At 40.9% G+C, this 13,235-nt stretch overlaps 1 protein-coding gene across 1 annotated transcript; it reads right to left on the bottom strand.

Annotated features, from left to right (window-relative positions):
* Positions 1 to 8,166: 8,166 nt before the first annotated feature.
* On the bottom strand, positions 8,167 to 10,188 carry LOC143420734 (general transcription factor II-I repeat domain-containing protein 2-like). Its single transcript, XM_076888846.1, has one exon. The coding sequence runs from the start codon at positions 9,979 to 9,981 to the stop codon at positions 8,167 to 8,169; it is 1,815 nt and encodes a 604-aa protein (XP_076744961.1). The 5' UTR covers positions 9,982 to 10,188.
* Positions 10,189 to 13,235: the final 3,047 nt, after the last annotated feature.

The raw sequence follows: 13,235 nt of genomic DNA, 5'->3' as shown, positions 1-13,235 counted from the left end.
ACAGTAGAGAATATGAAGTGATGTTCTGTCGAATACCTGTTTTGCCTTGTTTAGTACTGCAATGCTTCGTGATACTTTGGAATGAATATATCTTACGTGAGCTCTCCAGTTAAGTTTTTCATCTATTATTACCCCCAGAAATTTATTTTCACTGACTCTTTCAATATCAACACCATTTATTTGAATCTTTGCATTTGTATTTAAACTACTATTTCCAAATAACATAAGTTTAGATTTATTCAAATTTAATGATAATTTGTTTTTATCAAGCCAGAACTTCACTTTACTTATTTCATTAGTCATATCCTCCAATAAATTCTGCAGATCATCACCAGAGCAAAAAATGTTTGTATCGTCAGCAAAGAGAACCATTTTTAATACTTTGGACACTTTACAGATGTCGTTAATGTACAAGTTGAAGAATTTTGGACCCAAAACTGACCCTTGGGGTACACCACAAGCAATGTCCATACATAAGGAGCAACCACCATTTATTTTCACAAACTGCTTTCTGTCACTTAAATAACTCCGGACCCAATCTAAAACTACCCCTCTGACACCATAACGTTCCAGTTTTCTTATTAATATATCATGATCTATAGTGTCAAATGCCTTTGTCAAGTCTATGAATAACCCAGCCACATATTGCTTTTTGTCTATGGAATTTGTGATGTATTCTATTGAATCTAATAGTGCCGATGATGTTGATCTGCTTGATCTGAATCCGTACTGACTCTCAGTGAGTAGTTTATGTTTATCTATAAATTTTTCCAGTCTGTTTTTAAACAGTTTTTCAAGAACTTTTGAGAATTGAGGTAGTAAAGAGACAGGCCTGTAGTTTGTGAAATGGTGTTTGTTTCCAGATTTGTATAGAGGTATAACTTTTGCTATTTTCATTCTGTCTGGAAATCGACCAGTTTGAAATGATAAATTACAGATGTATGTAAATGGTTTTATAATAGCCTCAATGACTCTTTTAACCACTATCATATCAATATCATTACAATCCAAAGATTTGTGATTTTTACATTTTTTGACAATTTCAAGAACTTCATTTTCATCAACGGCTGTGAGAAACATAGAATATAGATAGATAGATAGATAGATAGATAGATAGATAGATAGATAGATAGATAGATAGATAGATAGATAGATAGATAGATAGATAGATAGATAGATAGATAGATAGATAGATAGATAGATAGATAGATAGATAGATAGATAGATAGATAGATAGATAGAAGCTGTGCAGAGATACAAGAGTTTTGTTGTTTATTCCCTTGGTTCCAAAAATAACTAAAGGAGCAAAGGAAATTGAGGCAGCATGTGACTGCATCAGGCTCCATCTAATACTTGTCACTACTTTGGAGCAGCCCTTCATTTCAAGAGGATCTGGCTGTACAGCAAAGAGAGAGATGGCCATGGCAGATGTCACTTGAGTAGAGGGAATTTACTTTGGAGTGAAATCAAGTAAACAGACAATTATTAATCCAATATAAACACAATGGCTTCACAAAAAGCTAAGAATTAAAACGAGGCTGTGCACCACCAAATGGAGGCTTTGAAAAACCAGAACCGTGTTATACATTATCAGGAAACTTTAAAAAAAAATGTGTTGTGCAAATTCTAAAATAACTTTTTTTTAGTATGTCTCATCAGTTTCCAGTTTCCATCACGGCAGGCATGGCAGGTGGTGAATAAGCTCACACCCATGTGTTGAAGTGTATTTTTGAGATATTTTTAGACAAGTGACACACACGGATTGGCTGCATCCACTGTTTATTAACCCATCACTAAAGCTGTGTGTAAAATGATTTCTAAAATCAGATTCATGACTGAAAGAGACTCTTTTTTCAGGCTTACATTTTTAAGTCTCAAATGCTCATATATAGACATAAACGCAACTGCAACTCTTCACATCTTTAAAAAGAAAATGCTGTTCAGTTTTTAATTAATGCTTATAGGAATTTGATGTTTTCTGTGTTAGTTTAATTAAATAAGAACCCATCAAATGTACCATGTTTTCATTACAAAACCTGTTACCATGCCTCCAGAGTAGGTGCAGTAGGTTAAGTTAAGTGAGCACATGGTGCAACTGGCTCCTGATGAAGAGATCCATGTACAAGGAAGCGTTGCACAATGAATGGGAAATTAAATGTCAGAAAATAATTAACTTAGTCATGAACTCCTCATACCTTTTTACATTTCTCTTCCTATTGTTGTGCATAATGTACCATAACAAGTCTGCAAAGTTCTGGAAATGTAGTTATGATTATGCAATTTTTGCAAATGAATTCCCCGAGGTGTCACATTTGTTTTTCATCTTTGCTGTCTTCCCCAATCTCTCTTCCCCCTTTCCCATCCAGCATGATAATTGGACTAATAATGGCGTAGACAGCCTGTGGCTGTGACTCTGCACTCGGTGTATTCACTCTAACTCGGTGCTTCAACCTGTCATAGATTTCCATATTCCTATAGGCAGAACTCATAGTGCTCTCTGTGCATGCCCCTTTGTTCAGATATTACTTCTCTCTGTGTGAGTTCACTGACATAAAACTCATGAAATTCACTCTCTTCTTCTACTCCTTGAAAATATTGGTGAGTGGTAAAATTTTGGATTAGTTTTCTTCTGAGGAAAAAAAGGCAAAATGTGATCATGGATCTCACAGCGACTGAGAAGAAAATGTAATCTGAATACTCTTCTATGCCACACGAGCACCTAGATTCTGGTGACTCCTGTATGACGCAGCAAATCTAATGGTGACCTTTAGAGGGATATCACTGTACATTTATAAAATAGGCACATAGGATAAGGCCAGAGAAATGTCAAAATATTCCTCTCCTCATATTTATTATAGCTGTCACTGTTGAATATTATAGCTACAGATGTTAGAAATTAAAACCTCCACAAAAACTTTTCCAAAGCCCACTGCAAAATAGCCAACAATAAAAAAGTACACCAAGGTAAACTCAGTTACTTAATGGAGCAGGATAGATGGCCATGCATTGTCTAATGTTATATTATGTATGATATATAGCATAAAATTCTATGCTTGATCGGTACAGCAGAGAGGCAGCAATAGAGAAGCGCTGCTGAAGCCCTGAACCAGGATGCTTGACTGGTTTGCAGAGCGAGCAGTGAGGCAAGCAGTTTACTGCTTTTTGTACTCTGTGTCTCTCTCACTTGTGCTCTCTCTCTCAATCTGTGTGTGTGTTCCCGTATGTGTGTTCTGCTATCTATCTTTTTTTTCTGCATAACAAAAAGCAGCTTAACATCATGGCTGGCTCTGTTGTCTGCCTGCACAGTCTGGTCTACTTAGCCTGTCCATCTCCTCCTGAATCCTGTATGATAAGCACAAAACAAGAGAAACATTGCCAAACAAACGCAAATACACATGCACAAAAGAACATTTGAATGAAATAATTCAGAGTCCCACAACAATACAACCACTGGAAAATAACAATTTTGACATGCCAAAAACAAATTGGTGCATCTGCAATCAAAAGCTACTGCTTAACAGAGCAAACAATGCTGCTGCTGACATACATGTAGTAGTTCTGCTTCTAATAGTAACAAGAAAATGTACAAGGACCTCAGAGACTAGAACACCAAGCAATGAAACCTGAAGACAGTGCAGTGTAAATTTGAAAACAGTCAATATGAATGTGAAAGAAATAAACACATATCAGAGGAGTCGTGATCTTCATTTTGTAGAAAACTGACAAAACATGCTAAGACATGCTAACAAGGGAGTTTGAGAACAGCCATGATGCAGTTTTTACCTCGTGCGTATCCATTTGCACGTGCTTGTGTGCATTTGGTCATTTTTCCACGACAAATGAATTGATTTAGTCACCAATGGCCTTTGAGCAAATGTTTATGCTTCAGGCATCATATTGCAATTCTGTCAGCGACTTTGGCATCAAAGCAGTCTTTAACAGTCTCGAATTCACAAAATATATGTACGGCATTTATTTCACTTGCATATTAATGTCACTTACACTGAAAAAAATTAATTCTGTCAAATAACTTATATAAAGCTCAAACTCAGTTTTAATAGACATTCAGTAATTCAGTAAGTCTTGATTGGATCCTGCTTCTAAAATCAAAATCCTGGCTTCTTTCCTTCTGGAAAACTTTGTGAAAATCCTTCTTCTCCTTCTATTTCTTCTTCATCTCCTTAGGGGTCATCATAGCATATTATCTGACCCTAGTATATTCACTTGCTGCATAACCTCTCTAACTGCATCCATGAATCTTCTCTGGGGTCTCCCTCTCTTCATATTCAACATCCTTTGTCCTCTATATTCACGATCCCTTCTGGGCACATAACCAAAACATCTCCAACTTACCACTCTAACTTTATTTTTTTCCAAAGCAGTCGGCCTGTTCCTCTCCTCATCATGTCAATCCTACTCACTCCCAACAAAACTCCAAGCCTCTTAAACTCTGTCAATGAAAGGGTGGGCTGGCGTTCAGTTATTAACTTCTTCTTTTTTAGATTAAGTTGTATTGTAATGTTATTTCCAGTTAATAATATATGAAAAACATAATGCAGAGTATGCATTCTAAAATCCTTCAAGCTCCGTTATAAGTAATTATGATGTAATTATTATACATAATTCTCTTTGACCCCGTGGAGCTTTGACCCAGGGAGAGTATACCCTCATATCAGCTATAATAGGCTCCACCCCCTCCACACCGCTAGGTTAAATAGCCAATATTAAATAGTAAGTAATGACAAGCCTACCAAGAGCCAAAAGAGTCAAAATTTCTTAAGATTTAAAAACAAATGCTTATACTACTAAGAATATATGTTAAAATTGACACCTGTCTGCTTACATTTCTTGAAGCTGATTACAAAATGCTGCTGTTTATCATCTTTCCAGGCCACTGATGAATTTTGACAGCGCTGAGCTGAACACACTCATGTAGCACCCTGGCGGATGACATCGTCTCCTAACTCTTTTCCGCTCCACACTTCCTCCCCCGCATTGACCTCCATCTCTGCTCCCCCTCTCCCTTCAGTCCCTGATCTTCCTCTCTTCTCCTCCCTCTAAGCCTGATTTGTCTGTCACACTGTCACGTCCCCCCGGTCTCTCTCTTTCCTCCCTTCCTCCCCCAACGTATTCCACCTCTTTTTAACTCTCGGTAACACACAGCCACTCTGCCTTCCTCTGACTTAGCTAACAGATTTATTTGATACCATGAGTATTCTTTTACAAAGCAGAGTCTTCCTGAACCAAGGCTAAGCATTACACATACAACTCTCCTGCACAAGCAGCTTTAATTGCACACGGCTGTCTGCACGACGACCGAGTGCATATAGAGCATGACACAAAGCCACAATGACAGAATATATAAGGACGGGAGGAGGGAAGGGTGAGGGAGAAATGAGGAAGGGAACAGCTAATAAAGAAGCAGTAAAGGATGGCTGATGGAACAACATGGAAATATCAGGTAATCTTGGATCACTTCAATTTTCACAAAACAATATACAGGGTTTGGCACACCTGCTCAGCAGTTGAGGATATTTATGTCTCTAAAACTGCATTGACAGCCACTCTGAGCAGACTGAGACAATGCTCTAATCATGGCAGACATTAATATCACCCTAACCAGATAAAGTTATTTGAATTAATGAGAATATATTGATTCTGTCAATTACTGGCATTCAATTTTTAGCACATCATGGCGGAGCAGGTAGACTGGTGTCTGGAAATAAAAAGGAAAACACAGCATTTGTCTATTGTAGCAGGAAACAGCTGCATTTACTTTGTTGTTTTGCTTTGCTCTGCTTTTCTTTTGGCAGGAAAAAGTAGCAGAAGACATACTTTTATGGAAACCTTCATATTAAACATAATTTTCACTGTGTTTGTGTTTTACTTCCTGTGTGTGACAGTCAGAGATGGGCAGTAACGCATTACTGTAATCCGATTACTTTTTTCAAGTCAGGAGTAAAGTAAGGGATTACTAAGTAAGTAAGTAAAACTTTATTACTATTGCAAAAACGGTAATTAGATTACTGTTACTTTCCCGTAAGCACGCTGCGTTACTGCGTTACTAAAACCATGATTTTTTTGCGAGAGTGTCTCATGACAATGATGTAAGCGAGTGCCACGTTCGTGACAACAGCTGTGTGCAGATCAAGAATGGATCATATATCGAGTGCGGGAGAGAGTATGAGCGTGCAGCGTTTAAAGCGTGGAAGTACTGACCTTACTTTAAGTTTGATTCCATAAAAAGTGACAAAAACATTAGCGTCCGTTGTGCGTGGGAAAAAAACTTCTTTAGTCTAAGTTTAGAACCCCTTAGCTTCCAAGCAAGTACCGACAGTACGCTACGACGTAATGGGAAATTCACAGACAAACTCGCAGATTCTTCAACTGACAGCTGCGGCACACCTGCACCAGGGCAAACCTCCGCCTGCCCCACTCCTGCTTTACAGTTGAAAATAGAGCAACAGGACTGCTAGTCTTTGACTTTATTTATTTTCTGCTGTGTTTTACTTGCATTTATTTGAAAGACTGAGTGTAAACACAAAAAAATATTTTATTTTATGTGCTGGAATGTGCAGAAAATAGGTTTAAATGTTAAACAAATTTCTTCTGGTGAGTGAATGTTGCATATAATTTAATGTTTGCTTGATGCATAAAGTTAAAAGATTAAAACTAATAAAACAAGTTTTAAAAAGAGACTTTTCCATTTGATTACATTTTGTATGATGGATTATGCAGAAAAAGTAGAATTGGGCTGAAAGATCTATTGCTTTATCACCTATTCAGGTTGTAAATCGTGTTTTTAAAAAGTAACTAAGTAACTAAGTAATTAATTACTTTTGAAAATAAGTATTACTTTTTTGCGGAAGTAATCAGTAATTAGTAACTGATCACTTTTTTCACCAACACTGGTGACAGTATGGATTGTGACAAAGACTTCATGATCTTTGCAACAGTGAATATGAATGCTAAAACTGAATATATTGGATAGTGTTCCCCCTGCACCATTAACAAATGGTTCAGCCCATAGCATGACCGTCTTTTTTCTTGTTTTCAGTAGCAAGCCATGCTTATGACTGTGTCAGAGCACATTTTGAACAACACCTTGGGAATTTTGCTTTTTACACAGGTGGTTGGATGTTACACTCTGGAAATGGAAGGAAGGTGAGTGTTATTAACCCTCTGTGGTCCACCGACAGGCTGCACCTCCAAGTCACATGACTATTTTCAGCTGACTCGATGACGCAGACTGGGGCATGTTCAGAAACAGCTCCGACGATGACGTCAACGTGTTTACGGAAGCGGTTGTGGGATTCATCGGGAAACTAGCGGATGATACCGTGGAGACAAAGACTATCACAACGTTTCCCAACCAGAAGCCGTGGGTGGATAAAACCATCCGCGACGCTCTGAGATCCCGCACCGCTACCTACAACACGGGACTCAAGACGGGGGACATGGACCCGTACAAAGCCGCTTCATATAACGTGCGGAGGGCGGTGAAAGAGGCGAAGCAGCGCTACGGGAGGAAACTAGAGTCACAACTCCAACAGAGTGACTCTAGGAGCCTGTGGCGGGGACGAACGCGGCCGTGACTCTGGCAGACGAGCTGAACACTTTCTATGCTCGCTTCGAGGCTGCAGCTAAGGCAGGGGTGGGCAAACTTTTTGATTCGTGGGCCACATTGAGTTCTAACATTTGACAAATGGGCCGGAACAGGAGTAGATAGATGGCATGCTTTGAAAACATCACCTCATTGGGGGAAAAATACACATCTTGGGATATGGAGAAAACATGTGCTTTAATTTCATTTTTTTTAAATGAAGAAAAGTATTACAATAAAATCTCTGACTTCGAAATGAGCCTTTAAACACTGAAAATCAAATAAATGAACATTTTATTTTAAAGCACTGAAAGTTCTGTTATCCTTCAGGATATCACATCACTCTCCTCCTAACTTTTTTTTTTTTTTTTTTTTCCAAAAACGGTAGGAGATGCAGATGTACTTGTCCTGTTCCTTTTATTCAATTTGTTTCCCCGGTGCCAAAAGTCAACAACGACCAGTGCAAGTTCGAAACAGTTGCAGCAAGTCAGTCTGTGAAGCGTTATATTTGATCTGCGCGCACTGTTCATTTTAACAACGTGCGTATCACGGAGACACACATTTTAATGGGAGCAGTGTTGTTGGTCTCCTTTTTTAGCCAGCGCATCAAAGTCTGGAGTTAGTTTTGTTGTGGCGATTCTCAGGATTGATCTGAGGTGTAGGTCTGTTAACTTGGATCTGTGGCTGGCTTTGTTGATGTTCATGACGCTGAATGTCTGTTCACACACGAAGGTAGAGTCGAACAAAGCCAACATCATCTGCGCTTTTCGCCTTAGATTTGGAAACGCAGCATCATTGAGTGAAGCATAGAAGTCATCTAGTTTCAGAGAGCTGAATTTCTCTTTTAAGGCAGGGTCGGACTGAAGGTCGATGAGTTCGAGCTGAAGCTCCTCTGGAGCTGTTTCGGGGTCTTGTGACAGAGGAAAGGCCACCAATTGAAGTGACTTGTCAATTTTATCGAAATCCAAAAACCGACGGCAGAATTCTCCGTGCAGTGCATCCAGTGACTCACTGTATTTCTTTACTTTTGCTCCGGCCTCTTTCAGCGTGGCTAGTGTAGGAAAATGAGTGAATGACTTGTTCAAAATCTGCCTGGAGAATAAAGCCAGCTTGGATTTGAAGGCTTTCACGTTTGTGTGCATGTCATGCACAAACTGCTCCTTCCCCTGCAGTTTCACGTTGAGCTCATTCAAGTGTGAAAATATGTCCGTAGCAAACGCGAAGTCACACATCCAGCTCTTGTTGCTCAGCTCAGGAAATTCATCAGTCTTCCCCTGCCGCTCCAAAAACATGCCAATCTCCTCTTTGAGCTCCCACACTCGTTGAAACACTTTGCCCAAACTCAACCAGCGGACACGGGAGTGATAAAGCAGGTCCTGGTGATCCGCATCAGTTTCCTCCAGGAACGCAATGAACTGACGGTGCTGAAGTCCCCGTGCGCGTATGAAATTGACAAGTTTCACCACAGGATTCACAACATGATTCAGCTGTAACACCGATTTACATAGAGATTCCTGGTGGAGGATGCAGTGGAGGAAAATCACATCCTGGTCAGGGTTTTCATCTTTCACTTTATTCTGGATTCTCCTCAGCAGGCCAACGTTTTTTCCCGTTAAATTTGGAGATCCATCTGTGGTGACGTTAACAAGCTTACTCCAGGGAAGCTTCATGTTTTCGATGGCAGCAGACACCCGTTCAAACAAGTCCTCTCCCCGTGTTTGTCCTTTCAGAGACTCCATTGTCAAAAACTCCTCCGTTATTTCAAAGGTTTCGTTGATTCCTCGGATAAAAATGAGGAGCTGAGCAGTGTCTTTGACATCATTGCTTTCATCCAGTGCTACAGAATAAAAAGTGAATGACTTCGCCTTTTTGTTTAATATGCTGGTGATATCTTCATCTATTAGTTCTACACGGCGAGTCACTGTCCGCCGTGATAAACTGATTTTCTCAAATTTGTCTTTGGTCTCCGGGCACAAAATACCTGCTGTCTCTACCATACATTCTTTTAAAAACTCGCCCTCTGACAGTGGTTTGCTGGCCTTTGCTATTTTGAATGAAAGCATAAAACTGGCCTTGGTACTTGATTCTTGAATGGCAGTTTGACGGTGAAAAAAACTTTGCTGAGCCTTCAAATTAGCTGCCAACTTCTCAGCAGCAGCTTCCCGTTCTTTTGTTGAGAGCTTGCTAGCATAATTTGTGTGCTTTGTGGCAAAGTGACGGCTAATATTATACTCTTTAAAAACCGCCACAGTTTCTTGGCATATCAGGCAAACAGCAGATGATCGGTGTACAGTGAAAAAATATTTAGTTGTCCACTCCTTTTTGAACACTCGACATTCTCTGTCCACTTTCCTTTTCTTGGGTCCGCTCATCTTCATAGAGGGGCGGTAGGTCACAGGGTAAAGTGCAAACGTGGAGTAATAGGCCTACGCCGCTTCACCTCAACAAAGCCAATATATCTAGAGTGCGCCATCTAGTGAGGAAACATCAGAATTGCAGGGGAAATAAAACATTAACAAGGTTAATTTATTACATTTTTTTTTTCAAGTTTGGCGGGCCGGATCAAAACGTTTAACGGGCCGCACGTGGCCCCCGGGCCGTAGTTCGCCCATGCCTGAGCTAAGGTCTCCAACAATGCTAGTGTTAGCGGCGCTAACGGCTGCAGACAGGAAGATACTGCCAGCACCGGAAACGTGCTCGTCATCTCCGAGCATGAAGTAAGGAGAGCCTTCAAGAGAGTGAACACCAGGAAAGCAGCAGGACCAGACGGCATCCCAGGTCGTATCCTAAGAGACTGCGCATACCAGCTAGCTCCTGTGTTCACTGAGATATTCAACATCTCTTTATCTCAGTCGGTGATCCCCACATGCTTCAAAGAGTCCATCATTGTTCCCGTCCCGAAGAAACCCCACCCTGCTTCTCTCAATGACTATCGCCCTGTAGCCCTCACCTCAGTAGTGATGAAGTGCTTTGAACGCCTGGTCAGAGACTTCATCATTTCTTCACTACCAGACACACTGGACCCACTACAGTTCGCTTACCGTCCAAATCGTTCCACAGACGATGCCATCTCTCATCTCCTCCACACATCACTCACTCACTTGGACACTAGAAGGGGGAATTATGTTAAAATGCTCTTCATAGACTACAGCTCTGCATTTAACACCATAATTCCCTCCACACTCACCACCAAGCTGGAGCATCTGGGACTCAGCTCATCTATGTGTCAGTGGATCTCCAACTTCCTAACTGGCAGACCACAGGCAGTAAGGATGGGCGGACATGTCTCAGCCTCCACCACTCTCAGCACTGGAGCCCCCCAGGGGTGTGTTCTGAGCCCCCTGCTGTACTCTTTGTACACATATGACTGTGTGGCCACTACCAGCTCCACCACCATCATCAAGTTTGCTGACGACACCGTCGTGGTGGGCCTGATCTCTGATAACAACGAGACGGCCTACCTGAAGGAGATTAGGAATCTGGAGAACTGGTGCCAGAGGAACAACCTCCTTCTAAACGTCAGTAAGACAAAGGAGCTGATAGTGGACTTCAGCACTAAGCAGGAGAGGAACTACCAGACCCCCGTCATCAACGAGTGCCCAGTGGAGAGAGTGGACAGCTTCAAATACCTCGGAGTTCACATCACGCAGGACCTGTCATGGTCCTGTCACATCAACACCGTGGTGAAAAAGGCCCGACAGCGTCTCTACCACCTCAGACGCTTGAGAGACTTCCAACTGCCCTCCATAGTGCTCAGGAACTTTTACTCGTGCACCATAGAGAGCATCCTGGCGGGAAACATCTTAACCTGGTTCGGGAACAGCACCATGCAGGACAGACGAGCTCTACAGAGGGTTGTGCGGTCAGCTGAGCGCACCATCCGCTCCGAGCTCCCTGACCTGCACTCAATCTACAGCAGACGGTGCTGGACCAAGGCCAGGAAGATCGTGAAGGACCTCAGCCATCCCAACAACAGACTGTTCTCTCTGTTGAGGTCAGGAAAGCGATTCCGCTCCCTGAAGACCAACACAGAGAGACTGAGGAGGAGCTTCTTCCCGCAGGCGATACGGTCTCTCAATCACACCACCACACAGTACTGACCCACACATATGGTTCTTACACACACACTGGACTTTCTGGACTTTGGTTTTGCACAACACTGGTCACTATATTCTTCATTTCCGGTTAATACTTGTACAGCTGCTGTTATTGTGTATATATTTATTTATATTTAGATTTCTTCATACATTCTTATATAGTTCTATATTGTGTATTGTGTATTTTGTTGTAGAGATGGACCGATCCGATATTACGTATCGGTATCGGTCCGATACTGACCTAAATGACTGGATCGGATATCGGAGAAAAATAAAAAATGTAATCCGATCCATTAAATATCACGAAAGCACCTCACAAAACTTGCAACACGCCATAACTCACCTCAGAACGTTAGCATGTCGGAGCAGTATGCATCACGTGATAGAGCGGCTGTGGCATGCGGGACCTGTCGGTGCTCTGGATAGCATTTGGAGCTTCGCTAGCAACCCGGCATTTCATCTCCGACAAAGTTATCCCCGAGAGAAGTAAAGCAAGTGTGTAAGTCCATCTCTGAATGTTTGTAAAGCATTCCTGCGTTAAGCTTAACGAGCGACTGCCTCTCGCTCTCCGGCTGCTACTTCAATCGTGAAACTGCTTAAATGATCAGCTGATCGGCTTTTCTGTCGCGAGTCCGTCTTTGTTTTTGGCCCACTTTGCACCAGAAAGAGAAAACCAGCGGCTGAACAACAGCAGCACGTTTAAGCTTGATCAGCTGTTGTTAGAATTTATTTAATATTACTTTCTACTCGAGGATCTTTTTCTACGTAGCTGACGGCTGGTAACTGTGCAGGGGCGGATCTAGCAAAGTTTAGCCAGGGGGGCCGATAGGGCATTAACTGGGAAAAGGGGGCACAAAGACATACTTTTCTTTCTTATTCTCATTTAAAATGTCTAGCTTTTAATAAATAATTATCTGACACACAAAGTTTTAATTTGATGTAAAATGAATAGAAGTCAATTACTGTATATAGTGACTATTAAGTCTAATATATATACCCTAGTAAGCTATAGTACTTTTTCCTTTGGGAAGGTACCATCTGTGCAGTCTGCAATTTTGTTGAAGAAAGATGTTGAATCTATTTAATATTTCTTGAAAAATAATTGATTTCTGTGCATTTTTTTTCACACTGCATCAAATTAAGGTTGATTACGTCGATTAAGCATCATGAGGTGGCGCGTGAGGGGTGGTTCCCCAATTTTTATTTATTTATTTTTGTTGTTGCTGGGAGTTGGAACCCTATTAGTTAGGTTGCTTAATATTTACGCTAAGTACTCTTTAAAATACCAGAATAGGGAGGATGGTGTAGGTCTAAGTTTATTAGATTGATCAGTATTGCTGAACTATGAAATATTTTTTTTTTGCATACAGGTATAACAGAATAGCTTTAGTGTAGTTGTTGTTTTAAACTTGAGTATGAACTTATACAAACTGCAGCAAGATATTTAAAAAACAGTTTTGTTGATTAAAAAACACTATATCGGATTCATATCGCTATCGGCAGATATCCAAATTTATGATATCGGTATCGGTATC

This window comes from Maylandia zebra, linkage group LG10 (assembly GCF_041146795.1).
Source record: "Maylandia zebra isolate NMK-2024a linkage group LG10, Mzebra_GT3a, whole genome shotgun sequence".
NCBI lineage: Eukaryota > Metazoa > Chordata > Actinopteri > Cichliformes > Cichlidae > Maylandia > Maylandia zebra.
The sequence above is the reverse complement of the archived record's forward strand: the minus strand, read 5'-3'. Positions and strand labels throughout refer to the sequence as shown.

What these genes read in the sequence shown, in the direction of transcription:
- LOC143420734 (XM_076888846.1), bottom strand. Translation starts at nt 9,981, where the DNA reads ATGAAGATGAGCGGACCCAAGAAAAGGAAAGTGGACAGAGAATGTCGA.